The 18,130-nt window shown below is 40.7% G+C and overlaps 1 protein-coding gene across 1 annotated transcript in view; it reads right to left on the bottom strand.

Moving 5' to 3' along the window:
• The window catches only part of HLCS (holocarboxylase synthetase), a gene marked incomplete at its 5' end in the record, with an annotated part of 124,313 nt that extends 107,258 nt beyond the window's left edge, over positions 1-17,055 (bottom strand). Inside the window, 5 exons of the mRNA XM_084297587.1 lie at positions 1,681-1,863; positions 5,223-6,181; positions 8,923-9,085; positions 14,464-14,616; positions 16,852-17,055. Of these exons, the coding sequence (XP_084153713.1) occupies positions 1,681-1,863; positions 5,223-6,181; positions 8,923-9,085; positions 14,464-14,616; positions 16,852-17,055 (1,662 nt within the window). The remainder of the gene's footprint in view (positions 1-1,680; positions 1,864-5,222; positions 6,182-8,922; positions 9,086-14,463; positions 14,617-16,851) is intronic.
• Positions 17,056-18,130: the final 1,075 nt, after the last annotated feature.

Raw genomic sequence — 18,130 nt, 5'->3', positions numbered from 1 at the left:
GGAAGGCCAAACCTAATTGGCTAAACAGGGAGCTTTTGATGAACTAACACACATAAAAAGAATATGTGCACAGTGGAAACACAGACAAGCAATGAGAGAAGCATATAAAAACATAATCTGGGTATCTACAGACAAAACTCAGGATGGTAAATACCCACCTAGAGTTAATTTAGTGCTGGACAGTAGGGGTAACAAGAAGGGATACCCCAGCCTCACACGTTCCAAACAGTTGTTCAGGGAAAACACTGGTGCACTGACATACGGGGAAGACAACCTAGCCACAGACAACGCAGGAAAAGTTGAACTACTTAATGCCTTTTTTGCATCGGTCTTCAAAGGCAACTGCACCCAAACAGCAATGTGCACCAGCATGATCTGGGAAAAGCAGAGGCAGGAAACAATGATGGAATTGTCAACTGAAGGACTACTCAAGAGAAGCTGAACTCACTCAGATTCATAGGGGCAAATGGAATTCCTTGAAGAGCCCTGAAGAAGAACTGGCTTATGCAATTATGAATTTGTCTGGATCTGCTGTTGACCTGCCTGCCACACACAGAATAGTGTGACACATCACGTATTTTTCCATCTATAAGGTATGTAATGATAATCATACCCACCTTTCAGGCAGTTTAAGGATTAATGAGCCTGTACTGTGTTTTGGAAGTACAATCTAAATTTCAAACACCATCCCAATCATATGAAAACATTCAGCTGTAATATGTCACTTTATTCACTGATTGATACTGTAGCCAAACAAGGATGTTTGGCTATGTGATGGAACGAGGCATCCAAGGAGGAGCTTTTACAGTTGAGCTCCGCTAAAGACAGACATCTCTTTTCTGTGCTAATGTAAGGATGGCATAGAAAAGAAGAAGGAATTAGACAAGCATGCTAGGAGTACAAAGTGACAGTGCTAAATGCGCTAGAAACAACCACCTCGGTGATCATGAGTAGCCTATATTGCTTTTCAATCACTTATTGCTTTAGCCCTTCAGATCAATACAGTATGGTTCTCCTGTGTTTGAAGTTGTACTAAAAAAAAAAAAAAAAGGAAAGGAAAAATAAGTTAAAATTGCTGCTTTATATGTTCTTCACAATTCTTCATCGCAGTGTCTCAATCTGAAAAGTACTATACAGTCAGCTGTTTGAATTACAAGGAACTGTTCAGTTTCCAACAAATACCAGAACATCCTCAGGAATAAAGCTCTTCATTGTCTAATTACACACCCTTCCCCATTCATTCTTGTCTTTCAGTTTTGGTCTGCCCTACCGTTCTCCATAATTTGTGTTTCATCTTGTGTTCCCAGCCTATACAGAACTTTCTACCTGCTTTCAAGTAAAAATAAATCCTGTCTTACAACCCAGTTCTTTCTGTACTTTACCACAAGCTTATGTTTTGATATTGCAGAAGTATGTAAATAAGCACAAAAATTCTTAACAAATATAGCAAATATATCTGAAAAGTTACTCCCAAAAAATTTCCTTATTGTTAAATTCAAAGGTATTAGTAGGCAACAAAACAGTGACAAAGTAGAAATTAAGCCTCCTGTTTACTTGTAATATACATGTAAAGCTCTCCAAACAAAAACAGTACGTAAGAAACAAGCTGTATTCAACTGATCAGTGAACTTGTCCTGTTGAGTAAATCTCAGTCAACTGAAATGTAAGTAGAAGCCTTACCTCATCAGAAGAGAGAAGGTAAATAGGCGTTAAAGAAGGAATTTCACTTAATTCACAACTCAGGCCAAGTGATACCAGGATCTCCTTGAGAACTTCATATCTCTTGGTATTGCTCATCTTAAGCAAATTAAAATCCTCTTCACTTTGGAAATCCACAGAATTGATATCCAGTTCCAAGTGCACCTGGCAGGATATGTGCAAAGAGAACTTCAAAAATCATTTTACTGGTATTAAACATCTTAGAGTGACAGAGAGAAATGGTCACAACAGTTCCAAAAGCAGCTCCGTCCGAACTGTGGTTGCTGAACTACCCAGCATGACTAGTGTCATTTAGAAGTCTCATGCTTTCATCATACCTACGTGTAGGTATTATCATCCTAATAAAGGAGGGAATATCGATACATTTATAGGTACCAGCTCAGAGACGACAGTTGTCAGCACGTAACAATTTTCTCTAAAACTATATAAAATATCTCTTCTAAATAAACTGATATTCTCCTGGAGGACTTGTTCAAACCTGTATGTATTCACAAATTTAAACTTCTCCCAGGGCATTTTATGTCTGTTAGCACCCTAGAACCAACACCAGTACTGGTCAGATTCCGGCTTGTACAAGAGAAGAATTACATTAATATTGAAAGACCTTTATCAGAGGTTGCACAAGATCAGAAGAATTCAGCCTGAGCAAATCCTTACTGTGTCACACAAATTAAGTTGCCATCAGTGCAATTAAAGGAATGTCTCTGAAAGCCAACTAAGAACCCCAGAACACCACTTTGTAGAGAATCACATCTCTGGCTGAAGCAGATGTTTAAAAGTAGAAATGATATGCATTAAAAGTCCCTTCTAGGCCTTTTTTTCTGTTTCAAAATATTTAGAAGCCTTTGTACTCTGCTATATGCACATTCATCTGATGAATTCATCTGATGAGTTGTTACTTGTGTTCATGTCTCCCACTTTGCACATTTTAACAATGTTCTTTATCTTTTATAGATAATCTACTTTACCGAAATTCAGAGAAGTCTGCTGAAGGTAGGGGGGGGACAGATATGGACAACAGAAGAGCACAAAAAAAGGGAAATGACTAGTCTGTGACAGAATATTTAATGGCTGATGTCACTGTCAACCCCCTGAAGAGAAAACAATAAGGCTTTTCAAATCCAGACTGGAAGTCATTTAAAATTATAAAATGACACTCTAATCCTTTTAATCTGATTTTTGAAGCTACACTGTAATGCTCTTTTTCTGAGGAAAACCTCTGCAGTATTAAGTTTTATTACAGCAGAAGGATCAATTTAAACGGTACAGCAAAGCAGGTTTTACCATGGAACTTGCAGAAATGGATATCACCAGTATCTAATCAATTTTCTAGTACAAGTATAGAGCACATGGGTGGCAAAACTTCCAACATAAAGCTATAAACATGTTACTACATGTACCACTGTCCAAAAAAATACCAGATTTAATCTGATAAACTGATGAGAGACAAAAACACTTCTAAGAAACCTGATGAATATTTCTGAATTGAGTAATTGCTAAAAAAGTGCATGCTACCTGACATGTAAGCAGTTACTTCTGATTGGTTTGGGCTCCTGAGATAGTTCTCCTATAACTAAAATATTGGTAAAAATATCTCCTAGAACCTTCCAAAAAGTTTGTTCAGCTACATCTCCATTATATTCCTCATCTACTTAAATATTGGTAAATAAATCTTGTTCTGCTTTTCTCAATGTGCTGCTTGAAACCAAAGACAGAGTAAGGCAAGCGATACAATTGGGAACAGCCCTGCTAAAAATAAACAAGCAAAATGAAAACAACATCAACAACCACATTGCTCTCAGCTGCTGCTGAGGCTAACAAAATGTGCAAGTTATCTTCATGCTCACTTTAAAAATTTTACTGGGAAGTGGCTGAAATCTCTCCCACTTTAGTTAACACAGGGTATACACCCAGGTAGATGCCTTACTCCCAGGACATAGATTTATTTTCTAAACTTAGTGGTACCTCTTATTATCCCTTCTATCACTCAAAATGTTAGACAGCTATCTGAAGATTTCAGTAGTCAGTGGCAAACATTTACCCGTAACACAGCCATGGAAGGTTCCTCACACCTTCTCCAGGAATACAGAGAGTAACAATAACAACAGCAACAACAACAAAAAGAACTGTTCAATGTAACTGTCACAATTTTTGGAAGGGTTGGGGCTCTGTTTGTTTGGCTGTTGTTTCTTTTTTAAACAACAATCACAAAACCTTAACACTGAAGAGGTTCCTAGTTGCTGAAATGTTATTATTCTTAAGTGGAGCTAATAAGATTTTGGCTCATTTGTATATTTCCCCTTCCATCCCCAAGGTGCTCTGAGCTACTTGTTACATGCAGAATGTTAAACATTTAAAAGTTTAAAGGCCAAAGGAAGACTCTGGAAACAAACAAACAAAAATATGTTTCCAGCTGACCAGACCTTTCCTCTACTCCCAGAGAATGCATAAGCATACATTACTGACTGAAAACATATTTGTCTACCTCTAGAAAAAAAGAAGGAAAAAAAAGGTTAATTAATTTAAATTTTCAGTTTGTTTCAATTTTGATTGTAAATAGAAGAAATACATTCCAGACATATAAAAGTGTTTGTGTTTTTGTTGTCATTGTTTCTAATCTGAAAGAGCAGCAAGGCCAACACCATGAACCTATCATCTCCCGAGAAAGGATCTGTAGCCAGAACACTGCTAAAGAAAACATGAAACCATTCAGTTCAGTCACAGCACTAAGATACAATCAGAACTGAGACACGAGTAACAATATCAGCAAAACAGTACCAGCAGAGCTGAATCAGCAGTGGCATTCCAGGGCTATTCAGACTAATCTTTATTATAGTTACTTGTTCAAGCAAAAAAATGAACGGCAGTTTTGGGGTATACAGTATGCAGCAATGATAGAGGCTGGGACTTTCTCATTTACTACTCACAGATTTCCAAAGGGGCTGCCTACCTTAAAACTTAAGAGGAGACTTCTTTAAGGTTTCTTGTGAGCTTTATTTTACTTTCTCTTCTGACTCTCTACTTCACCATAATTCATATTTTTGTATGGAAGTATGTTGCCATTATAACCCTTCACCCTGAGTTCACTACCACTGCTTTTCCTGTTCCCATTTTCCAAAGTCTGCAAAGTGCACAGCTTTGTTACCGTGCAACTTCCAGCAGGAACGAAAGGATAGCTCTGCTCTTGAAGACGCTTTCTTACTATGCATATTTGCTATCTCCTCTGCCACCCACCGTGATCACGCATGACCTACATGTTCATGGCTACATGGTGAAGACAAGGACTGGAACAGCAGTGACACTTTCTATCCTTCATTAAGCTTCCCAAAAACCAAGTGAAAACCATTCTGTATTCACAGTCCTTGTACAATCACCAAAATACCCATCCATACTTGCCCCTTGAAAGCATCCCAAAGAGCAAGCAGTAAGAACCAGTGAATTTTTTTAGCATACCACAATATTGTGTAGCAATGTGCAAATCGATGCTTTTGCATACACAGTACCTGAGAAAGAATGGCTTCTCCTCCATTGTCTCCGTAAGGCAGACGAACAATAACTGTATCTTTATCAGCATTATTTAAATGACTCAATGGCTTCACTTTGCTGTTACTTTCCTTCTTTACTTCTTCAAAAATACAGCCACTGATCAAAAGGTTTAATTTCACTTCAGTGCTGTCAGTTTTAGAGACAACTAATTCATGAACGGTCTTCTTCAGTTTGTCTTTTCTCTTTATTTGTATACCACCAAATGTAAATGAGGAAGAAAACCCTAGAATCTTTCCACCCTTAGATAAAAACTTCAAAAACTGTTCTTGGTTCTTGTCAGAAATAGGCTCCTCTGTGGCAATGATCAACAGCAGTGCATTATCAATCCATGGATCTTTCAGAACTTGCTCCTCGTGCAGCTGGTAGATGGTGTAGTTGTCTGCATCAATGCATTCCAGGAGGACTGATTTTACTTGGTCAAATTCCACTTTTGCAGTTTCAGAACCAACATAAATCAACACGTTAGGGGGCTTTCCAGCAAGGTTTACTCTCTTTATTCCTGTTGCCAGACAATCACCACCATTCTCATCCAGTTTGCTATTGCAATGGTCAGAAAGTTCTGGAATGTCTTCTGCAGAGGCAAATCTGACAGATTCAATAGTGCTGTTTTCAAGTTGCAGACATTCGTGACAGCTGGAAAGATGCAAGTGATGATGCTCTCCAAAGCCTGTCTCTTTGTCAGACAGGCTGTTGGATTCATCTTCATACTCACTTTCTTTCTCTAGCTTGGATTTCTCTTCTGCCTCTGGATCACCTTGTCCTACAGACTCAGCTACTCCTAACTTTGATTTAGCAGTAGTCCCAAGAGTAGCAGTAGGTGTTGCTTCATTCACCTGTGTACTGTTTCTACTCATCTCTTTTACAGACGGTGCCACCTGCGTCAACTCCTTCAGAGTCGATTCCTGTAAATGGACAGCTGGAAGAGTTAAATAATAAGAAAAAGGAGTTATAAAATTTATATTAAAAGATCTACAACAAATATCACCATGCCAGCAGGATCTAGATTTAGTTTCAGTGCAAATCATCTAGAATACTAAGAATTCCACTAGTTTGACATACTAAACCCTACACCTTTGAATATTAAAAATTTGCACTCATGTTTAGAGTGCTCTTTACTCTAATGACTATTTGTTTCAGGAAAGTATGTCAAAGCATAGCACTTGTCATTTACAGGGAACATTTAAATAAACACTAACATTCTTTGGAAGTACACAAATATTTGGATAAAAATAAAACCTGACAGCTACCGTATGTGATCCAGACATGTTCTTAACAGAACAGTAGTCTATGGGAGGAAGAGAAGGAAGCTTTCACACAAATGCATCAGCTTGTCAGCTTATACTATTTTGTCCATGACTAAAAAAAGTACAAAATGAAGCAAGGGAAGTACCTTTGGAAAAATACTGGTCTCTTAAGGAGGGTAGGATGGAAAATTCCTTGCTGTTATTTTGAAATAAACTATTTTGAAATAAGCTATTCAAGTGATGATATTGGGTAAGATGGAAACACTGAACTATGTCTCTTGCATTGCTGTAGGCAGCAAAATAAAAAGTTTTGCACAAGTATGAAAGGGAGGAGAAACATCTGAATTGCTGAACTGCTTCCAATCTGCAGAAAGGGAGGCATAACCAGCCACAGCAAGACGTGAGCTAAAAATCCAAGGAAAACATAACAAATTGGAAGGTTTAAACTCTCCGTTTCCCCCCAAATGGAAATGCAGAGATAAACAATTTCTGGCAAGTACAAATGAGAAAAGAAGGGCAATGATGCCTATTGTTATTAGAACTTGTAGAGCAAACTGAGAAAGAGAGAAAAATTGCTCTTTGTATGGTAAATGATTTTTTTCAGCTTCTGAGCCATGGAAACATTTTAAATCAAAGCACACAAAACTTTACTGAATCCCTCTCCACTCCCACAAGGCCAAATAAACTTACTAAGTTGTTGTTTCTGATTTCTTATATAAATTCAGTGAGAAAGTAGATTAACAAAATAGTCAACTGGCACCCAACACACCAGATCCAAATTCAATTACTTTCTTCACTTAAGAACACTTGAAACCCCTTGAATCTACATCCCTTTGCCTACTTTGGAGTGCAAATTTGAAGTATGAGTTTTCAGACCCCAGAAGAATTTCACAGCTGTCATCATATTATTCCATCAAGAAACTCCATCAGTCTCTTTTGAAGCGGTTTTAGCATGAACATAGTACCTGAAGCAAAATGAACCAGAAAAGTGGCTCTCCCGTGTCTCTTGGGAAACTATCCCAGCTTCTATCCCCTGCATGCATGCATGAATGTTTTTGCAAAACAGCACCAAGAGGAAACTGAGTTTCATGCCAGGTATATTTGCCAGCATATTCCTCATATTCCTGCCAGCTTGCTCCCTAGCTAGTTGTTCTTGATTTTGCCATTCCCTGGCCTGTGCCAATGCACTACAATCTATGTTTTTTAAAAATTTGGAAAAAAAAAAAAAGGCTTTTTCTCTCATTTTGCAGTGAGAGTAAGCGGCTATAGAGGGATCTTTGCAGCCCAAATCATTGTATTATTGTAGGTGACCTCATGACCCTACAGTTTTATCAACACAGATGAGAAGAAGAAACAACACCATTGTTGAAGAAAAAAAAGAAAAAGGATATACTCACAGAGAGCCCACCATTTCACAATACCCTAGAATGTATTAATATGCAGTCTGTATTAGAATCATACTGGAAACAAACGTTCAATTTTCGCAAAGGAAAGAGAGGTGAACCTTGGACTTCCCACAGCTCAGACAACAATACTATTTAAGTATGGTATTACAAATGGAACCACTACTACTACTTGTCCTCTGTGTGTGATCTGCCCTAACTTCCTCCCTACCTTTGCCAAAGCTATTAAGCTAATGAGGACACAACTGCTAATAGCTTTGATATCATTAAAATTACCTCCTAAAAGAAATATACCATCCACCAAAAAATCAATTAGCACTGACAACATCCTCCTTCTCTTGGTTATTTCTTTCCATCTGTTTAGAAAGCACATGATCTCTTCTCTCAGTGATCCAAAGAATGAAGATGTTCAGTTTAGAGCAATTGTTCTCAAACTGTGTTTAGCTTTGAAGATACTTTCATTTCAAAACTGAAAAGAGAACATTTGACTAAAACCTTCTGTAATTTTTGCAAACAGGTCAGTTAATCTAACAGGCAAGCTTACAGAAACAATATTTTCCAACTTCACTGTTGTGATGCTTATGCTTTCATGCGTATTTGAAAAAAGGAAAAATACCATCTTAGATACTCAAGGATATCATCGTACTAAGGTTAATTATAGGCAGTAGCTTATGAGGCAATACAGGAATAAAAAATAATGTTTTTAATTCCAATGTCTTTGAACTATTTTTCTGTTATTTTTGTTGCTGTATTCATAAGACATTCTGTAAAGAGAAACTCAGTCAAAAAGTGGTCTAACTTTTCAACAGTCTCTATATTTGACAGTATTCAGTATAAAATATGACAGTGCAAGAGTGATGAAATGCCTAAAATGACAACAGGAAGAAAACACTGCACAAAAATAAAACCATGTTTACTTATGTAGGTATGAAGATGATGTGTACAGTCCTAAAATAGCTATAAAACAAAGATGTTTTACCATTAAAAAGACAATTTACAAACATACTTACAAACAATCTTGTGTGGCACCATTCCGTTATCCATTTGAAGCCTGTCTTCCATGAATGCTATTCCAAGGTTGCTGAAATTATCTACACTTGCTTCAGCAATTAATTTATAAGGTTCCCCAGGTTTATAGGCCAATGGTGAACAATAGTCTGACCACTTCACAACCTAGGAATAAATCATACACAAGTTTTTCAGCTTGAAAATGATACAGCAAAATATCAAAATACCAACAGTATAATGCTTCTGTGAGATGAACTGCAAGTAAAACTGCCCTCCCTTCCCTAACGATTCTGTTATTAAAAAGCCTCACAACAATAGGCAAAGCTAACAAAGGGACGTTCCCAAACCAAAAAAGCACAACTGGTGAATTCAAGTACCAGAAATAATTTTACTAGTTTATCAGGAGTATTAAGTAAGCATAAAAGATTCAAGTTGCTCATATACATCAAAAATTCTGCTCTCCAAAACGGTGTTATGAAAATTACATACTTGGGTTCAGCTGCTCAGAGAAGGTTTGTGAAACCCAAACTATAGAGTTGTAGTGGCTTGGAAAACGACTTTCAAGTTTAACCATAAAACCACCAGGTCAGCTGCATGCTTTAACATGCAGGTTAAACTCAAATTCTGAAATACAAGAGCAAGTAATAGCTTCAAACCAGCTACCCCAGAACACACAGCTGGTGAAAGCCAGCCCTCACATTCATGACTGATGTATCACTCAGGTCCTGGACATAATGACCACTCACTGGTTAAAGCAATAGCTATGAATTTCATAGAATCATAGAATCATTAGGGTTGGGAAAGACCTCCAAGATCATCTGGTCCAACCATCCCCCTACAACCAATGTCACCCATTAAACCATGTCCCTAAGTACCACGTCCAACCTTTCCTTAAACACCCCCAGGGGCAGTGTTTCTACCACCTCTCTCGGGCAACCCATTCCAGTGCCTGACAGCCCTGTGTGAGAAGAAGAAATGTCTCCTAATTTCCAACCTAAATCTCCCCTGGAGTTTCTACTTCTAGGACCTGAAAGGTCACCTCTACGACTCTGTACCAGCCCCAAAGTTACAGGATATATTTCTGGGCACAATGGTATCAACCAGTTCTGAAGAAAAACAACATCTGCTTCTGGAAGATACCTATCGTAGCCCCTGCTAGACTTGTATCACTGCAGTTGGAGCATCAGTCAGACTTCCCCCCACTGTCACTGGGGAAATTCATGACCAAATCAGCCAATTACCCCCAACTAACTGCCTTGAGTGATATCCTGAATGACACTGTCACTTTCCAGATGGAAGGGATTCCCAGCTGTGTAGTCCATTGGTGCAATACCCACAGCTGAAATGGAAGTATCCTGTTGTAGTCATAAGGGGTGTTACTCTCAGAGCCTACTGCTAACTGCTAGCAGTTTGTGATCGCTGGTAACTAATGTGTAATGATACATTTATGACAAAGAATACTGGCTTCTTCCTCTTTTGCTAAACTGATTATCTACTCCCACAGCATTGTATTGACGTTCACAGCATAAAGGACTGACCTACACTGCTAGTAGTAACATTATTGCCGTGTTACATTCTCTCATGCTTCTGAGGATAGGACCAAAACCAAATTCATTGTCACTCTAAAATCTTACCAGGTATATGTAAAACATATGCTTTGGCAGCTCTAGTTTCACTGATAGATTCTCTATGGAGAAGTCAGAAATGCCTCCCTTCCCCTGTGCTGTGTTTTAAACCCAGCAGGCAGCTAAGTGCCACTCTCTCTCTCTTCCCAGGTGGGAGAGAGAATCAGAAAGGTAAAAATACAAGAACTCGTGTGTTGAGATAAAGACAGTTTACTAGGTAAAGCAAAACCTGCACAAAAAAAAAAAAAAAAAAAAAAAAAAAAAAAAGCAAAACAAACGGGGAATTCATTCATTACTTCCCATCATGCAGACATTCATCCACCACCAGAAAAGCAGTGCTCATTGTGCCTAATGTTTCTTGGGAAGACAAACGCCATCATTCCCAATATCCCCCCCCCACCTTCTTCTTTCTTTCCCCCAGCTGTTATTGCTGAGCATGACACCATGTCATACGGGACATCCCTCTGGCCAGCTTGGGCCAGCTGTCCTGGCTGTGTCCCCCCCGCCTCCTGGTGCCCCCCCAGCCTCCTCATTGGCAGGGCAGGAAAGTCCTTGGCTCTGTGTAAGTGCTGCTCTGCAACAACTAAAACATCAATGTGTTACCACCACTATTGTCATCAAAAATCCAAACCACCACATCATACAAGTCTCCACATAGAAAATTAACTCTATCCCAACCAAATCCATGATATCATATCTGGGGCAACCAGAATAATAATAGAAGTCAATATAGAAGTCTTAGGTCAGACCCCAGGGCAGAGGACAGATTACGAAACATGAAACGCTTAGTCATAACCTACATGAAGCTCTCTGATATCAGATTTTCACTAAGACCAGAAGTGCTTCTTCTAATCCACATCACAGACACATGCACATACCACTGTTCTGGACCAAAATTTTTCCAAGAGCTATGCAGCTGCCATGTCTCTTTGCCCAGGAATTCAGCAAGAGGTCAACTGTTCTTAGACACTCAAGAGTGTCTAACCTTCCTCACCTTTCTCTCTTCTCCTTCTCTGCATGTCCTTCAAGCCAAGTCTTCTATAACCCTCTCTCTTCTCTTCAGCATATGACTTTGGGCTACTCCCTGTGGTAGAAGGTAAAAGACTCACACCATTTTTAAGATATCCTTTAGATATCCTTTCTTATCCAGAAAACAGGCACAAGCAGCTAACACCCACATCACCTGCAAACTGTGAGGATATACTCAGGCTTTTACCATTTTTCATGGCACCAAGTAAAACATTAGACAGAATAACAAGTAACAACAAGAAGTGGTTATTGCTGTTTAGTGCAAATAAAGTAAATACACAAAAGAACCTCACAAAGTTAGGCTGCTGCCAAGACATATGACCTGGAATCCTGCTCATGCAACAATCCACAATGTACAAAAGTCCTCAGAAAGCATTTTCAAACCAGCCTTGCTTTTCTGCTTCTTCATCAAAATTCTATAAATTTCAATACAAAATGAAAGGCTAGCTCTTCTTAAGAGATGAGAATTTCTTTATACTCCTGCTTTCTAGATCCACCCTAGTTTCAGCAGAAACCAGTCACAGATCACTGATTGCTGTACAAAGAACAGCTTTTCTCTCTAGAAATTCTTGTAGGCCACAAGAACAATCTGTTCTTACAATCCCTGTCTAGGTTGACAGCTGGCTGCCAGAGGCAGCAGAATTAAAAGCACTTCTAGTTAAGTGACACGTACACAGAACAATAATTATCAAAATAAAACAGCAGTTCTTTGTAGTTTCAGTCTTTTGTCTGGACTATTGCTTTTGAGCTTGATAAATCAAATTGATCATAATTAATGTCTATAGAAGAATGCAAACATTTTTCATTCTAAAGAAAATGCAAACTGTCTAGTTTATCTCCCACAATCAGAACTCACCTGGATGATTCCTCGGACTTATATCGAAGGCAACAAAAACATCAACAAAATAGCTAATGTGGCTACTTCCTACGTGCTCCAAGGAAATACAAAGCAAGCTGGACCACGGTCAGAAGGCTTCAGCAGAAAAGGTCTCAGAGCTCTCAACAAGCTTTCAGTGCCTCTAGTCCTCACAGTCCAGTTTTCATGGAGATAATGACCTGGCCTGATGTAGCATGGAGATAATGATCTGGCCTGATCTGGCACTTCAGCAGGACATCATTCCTCTAGAGGGCAAAGACTAACACGTTCCAAAAGCATGCTCTGTTCTCCATTCAAAGGCTTACGTGGAAGGTGAAGGTACTAAAAATTGGATTGCAGACACATCTGGATTTGTGCCCATTCCAGATCTGTCCTTCTGTTCCTGTACTGAAGTTAGGTAAGTCTATTTACCACCCACTCTGTTCTCAGTGTTCACTCCAGCAGTGAGTGCTCTGGATCATCTCTCAGAACAAGCCGCCTGGAAAATGCATGTTCCTCATCCAGGGAAGCCGATGAGCCACGGCCACTTGCAGACATGACTGGTTTCCTTTAACAACAGAAAGGGCCAGGCAACCTGCTGCCAGAAGGCAAGGATGACAGATGGTCCTGTGGGGTGCTGAGTAGAACTATTCAGGAAGACACCTTGTTGATTCCCTTCAAATGGGGATCCTAGCTTGTAGTGTAGCATAAAATAGCCTAGTTATCAGAGAGGATTCTGTCTATCTCAGTGATCAGGCCAGATGTTTTACTACTGTCTCCCCAGAGATATCCTAGCATGCCTGTCTTTCCCTATCTTATCTTTTCTGTAGGCAGTACATTCCTATTCACTGAGGAGAGTGTACAACATGCAAACACAGCCTGCCTTAGGAAGGACCTCAGGCAACCTGTACCACAGCCAAGACTTTTCCTTCCCTCAAAGTTAAGTTTGCCTTTTGCTTTGGCTTATAACTTTTCTTCCCCGTCAGACCTGCATCCAAGCTGAGACACTTCGACAGAAAAAAATCCTCATGTGAGGAAAAAGTTACTAGAACAACAAAATTTAGGGGAAAGAGACGTTGTCTCAAGTTCATAGTAAATCTTGATGGGCTCTTCATACTGCTTATAATGCATAATTCATTCAGAGATGCTATATATACAGTAAGTCAAATTTTAGAACATCATCTTTTAAATCTGTGTCTTTCCACTTTCAGCACAGTACTGGAAAAGGGACTTTAAGACTTCTAAGCATTTAGGATGTGAACATTTTCTAAGTATGCTTGCCATAAGGATTTCAGTACTAGTTTAATTTATATCTCTGGATGCCTCAAGATCATTTTGTCAGTATTATTTATTACAGGTCAAACACCATTTATAAGTTTGCAAACAAAAAGTACTGACATTCCCCCACCACACTTCACAGAAAAGAAAGGAACTGATTTGGGCCTTTCTTCTATAGACTTGACAAAATTATCCAAATGTATAGCACCAAACTTGTATTTATAAACCACAATGGAAGGAAGCTTCCAAGAGAGGTTTCCATTTCAATTGCAACTTTTCACACTCAGTCTGAGATTGAAGAGCTTTTCAGAAGTCATAACATATGCTTGCTTCGTATATTTTTACTTTGGCATTTGCTTCAGCTAGTGTCAGAGATAACATACTGAGATAAATGGACTTTTGATCTGCCTTAGTATGACAGCTCTTGAGCTGTTTTTTCCTGTTCAACATATATAACCATATATGCTTCACCCAATCATGACAGAATTCTGCAGTTTCTGTCCACAGACAGAGAAGTGTGCTACAAAAATAAACCACTCAGGAAAATGTCTATGAGTTTATTTGAAGTATAAAATAGAACTAAAGTATTAAGTGATCAAGTTTAATGAATAGCTTATATTTTTATTCCTAGAAACATTGTAAATGTACAAAATCTATCTGCCATTGATTTGTTTCCTTCAAGCATTTTGGAGTTATGCCTACCAAATGAGTTCTCCATACTACTTTCTTTGCAAGAAACAAAGAGCACTGCTTACCTCTTTTGAAGAGACAGGTACTTTCTGCAAGTTATCTGTCTGAGCTGAAATGCTTTCTGTCACAAAAGCTATATGTTCTGCTTCTAGCAATTTATCAGGATAAATAAAAGGAGAAATGAGAAGTAGACTCCATCTGTTTAAATCATCAAGGAGCTGAAAGAAACAGGAAAGAAAAATAAGTCTGTATGGAACATCTGATTTAATAATTCTTTTCTAAATTATCCCCAGCCCAAATTCAAATCTGACCCTTCAGCTTAACATGAACACTCTCTGTAATGCCATGAGGAAAACAACTTCCCATGAGGACAAAAAGGGGTAAAAGGTCTGAATCATTAAGCAAGTAAAGTAAAATAAAAAGTGACAACCCAAGCTTTCAAGCCAATCCGGATTCCAGCTGTCAGCATTGCCGTAGGAGTACACAGCTGAGTGGGCTACTGATGACGGCCATGCCATTGGCACCATGACTTCTGTGGGCCCTTTATCACTGGATTCTGCCATCTGCAGCATCCTTCATCCGACCCAATCCTCTTCTCCTGTCCATGCTACAGTCCACCCTGCCTCCTCCTTCCTTCTGTCTTCTCTGACTACACAAACCCATGGTCCTGATGCCTTGGTTCTGGCTCTTGATGGCAGAAGACCACTGCCAGCTCCTTGGCAGGGGCTGAGAGAGCAGTCATAATGCATGGCCTGCCTGGGCAGTCAGGACAGCGCCAGTGCCATTGCCTGGCTAGCACTGCAGGTGGCTTTCATTCTAGTCGGGTAACAATCCTCCAGGAAACCTTCTGTCCCACAGCCAAATAATACACACTGCCTCTGCACCCATCTGCCCAAAGAGCAGTCAGCCCGTGAGCCACAAATGACCCAAGAACCATACGTTACATGGGCCTAATTTTTAGGATACCTAATTTACCTAACTTATAAAGTTTTAGGATGTCTTTCCTAAAGCCAGTCATATAACGACAGTTATATTTTGAGGACAGGTCTAGCCTCCTAAGAACTATGACAAATTCCTAATCTTAAAAAATGATTAGGAAGAGAAGGAGAGGGTACTTTTTAAAGTATTAAATCTTCATGCACTAGCACCTAAATAATTCATTCAGTATGTAACTCGAAACTTAAAGAAATAAATCATTCAAAGGAAGTTTGCCCTTAAGGTAGTCCATCCACTTAGCAGACCATTGGGCAAGCACTTTTCTTCATTAAATTATAAAAATTGTTCCCTTGCATCTCCTCATCAAGGAGCAAATAAAGCTCAATAGCTGGCATCACTATACCAAACAACAGCATTAAGAACCTCAACACTTCTCAATAAATAAACTGTTCCCATATCATCTTATGTCAAATTTTACACAGATATTGCATTGAACTTTCTTTCTCTGCCATATTTTAAAGGTGACAAACATCAAAAGAAATAGTTATTTCAGAACTACTATGCTAGGAACAGGTTTTGTATGCCTTCAGTAACTTTAGGTAGAAATGTAAGAAAGAGTTGCCTTTGAACACACTCCATGTATATACATCGCTCCACATGTAAATGGAAAGAGTGCAATATTAAGTCTTGCTTGAAGAACTAAAATTAAAGGGGACAGACAGACAGGCTAGACTGCCCGACCGACCAGCTTCACAGAGCGTGGAAGCTGCAAGAGCAAACACTGCTACCTTCCGCGGGAAAGTGAGCTAATCTGATGGAGCTTTATACTACCTTAAGCCTCCAATTTGACTACGGAGCAAACAACAATGCTCGATGGGTTACCATTTACAGCCGCTGCTATCTTATCTTAAGGAAGTTACTGACTGCAGCCCAGAGGCAGTTACGCCTACTTGGAAACCAAACTAGCCCAGCTAGCTTCCTGGAAGCCAAAAAAGCATGAGAATTAAACTTTTTTTTCTCTTCACGGTGTTTGGGGATGATGCCGCCCCTACCCGTAATGCCATTAGGTCAGAGCCCTTGGGTGTCACACGACCGAGGTGTAAGGTGGCAGGCGTCTCACGCGGGGACTCAGAGTCATATCCAACCGGGAATTTCAGTGCATATTTTGAAGGGGCGAATACGTTTGGAGTTAAGAGAACTTTCAGTGCATGTTTTGAAGGGGCGAGTACGTTTTGAATAAGAGCCCTGACTTTATGCCAAACTTTAAGGAAAAAAAAAAATGGATCTCTGGAGGGGTTTCCTAACTCCCCAAAGGGCAAATAAACATTTATAACATTTATTTGTCAGTTTTTTAGCCTGGGGAGGGGACGGCCGCGCCGGCAGCGCCCCCCCCCCCCCCCGGTTGCCGTGGCGACGGCTGAGCCGTCGCCACGGCAACCGGGGGGGGGGGGGGGCGCTGCCGGCGCGGCCGCTCCCCGCCCCTCTCGCCGTGCCCCGTTCCCCCGCTCCCCGGTTACCTGCGCCTCGTCCGTGAAGAAGACTTTGTTCCCCAGCCTGAGGCACACGCGCTCGTCGGGCGGCGCGGCGCGGCGGCAGCAGCGGCAGCAGAAGGTGAAGGAGCAGCGGGAGCGGTGCAGGCGCCGCACGGTGCGCCGGATCAGCGCGGCCGAGCAGGGCCCCCAGCGCGCCCATAGGTAGAGGTAGCACAGCGTGATCAGCATGGCGGGCGCGGCACCACCCCCCCCACACCCCAACCGCCGCCTCCAACCGCCCCGCCCCGCCAACGGCCACCAACGGCCGGCAACCGCCGGGCGGGGACACGCCCCGAGGCACGCCCATAGCCACGCCCACCCCCCTGTTGGCTCCCTCCCTCCCCTCCGCCTCTCCGATTGGCTGCCGGCCTGACGCCCCGCCCCTTCTCAATGGCGGCGCAGCCCCAACGGAGCCCTCAGGGGGAGCGGGAGGGGATGCGGTGCCACTCGCAAGACAAAGCTGCGCTTGAAACAAGGGAAAAGAAAATAATTAAACATATTTAGTTAAATTAAATAAAAACCTGTTTTGTATTCTTGTGTGGTGTGAATCCTTACAAAATTCCTGCGGGATGGGCAGTGGGGAGTAGCGTATATCCACCTTTCCCAAGCATTTTGACCCATTCTGACCCAATTCCTCAAGGAATCGTTCATTTCCTGGTCTCCAAAGTCAACGCTGCCCACATGAACAATGTTTTGCGGTGAAAGCAAGTATTAAGTGGTTTAGCGTTGTGGGTTATGGGCTCTGCCACGCACACATTACGCTATAGATGCGATTCAGAGGGCTAGACTCATGTTTCTGCTATAGAAATATCTTTCCTCACCTGTCAGGTGAGTTGTATGAAAGTATATGCAGTAGACAAAACAGTAACAGTCAAATGTATTGCTAGTTTTCATGCAGAAACATGGAACGAGTCTTCTCTTCCTCAAGAATGATTCAGCTTTGCCACCCAACCTTATTTTAGGGTCCATTGCATCCTATGGGAGCAGCGTCTCTGGTCACAAACACAGGAAAAACACCGGACATCAGACCCTGTACATACGGATAGCCACCAGAGGGCAAAGCAGGCACGAGCTGACACATTTGATTTCACTTAAACATTCGTTTAATTCAATTGGATTCACCAAATGAGAAACCTGAAATCACTGTTCTGAGGGGCCGGTCATTGAACCAGGAGTGAAGAGTGTACTGGGGAATAAAACTGTCTGATGGGCATGTGCCCTGTGTGCTACAGACACAGCTTGCCACTAGGGAGGAAGCAGTAAA

Source organism: Netta rufina, assembly GCF_964035555.1.
Source record: "Netta rufina genome assembly, chromosome: 1".
NCBI lineage: Eukaryota > Metazoa > Chordata > Aves > Anseriformes > Anatidae > Netta > Netta rufina.
This window is presented reverse-complemented; position numbering and strand designations above follow the sequence as displayed.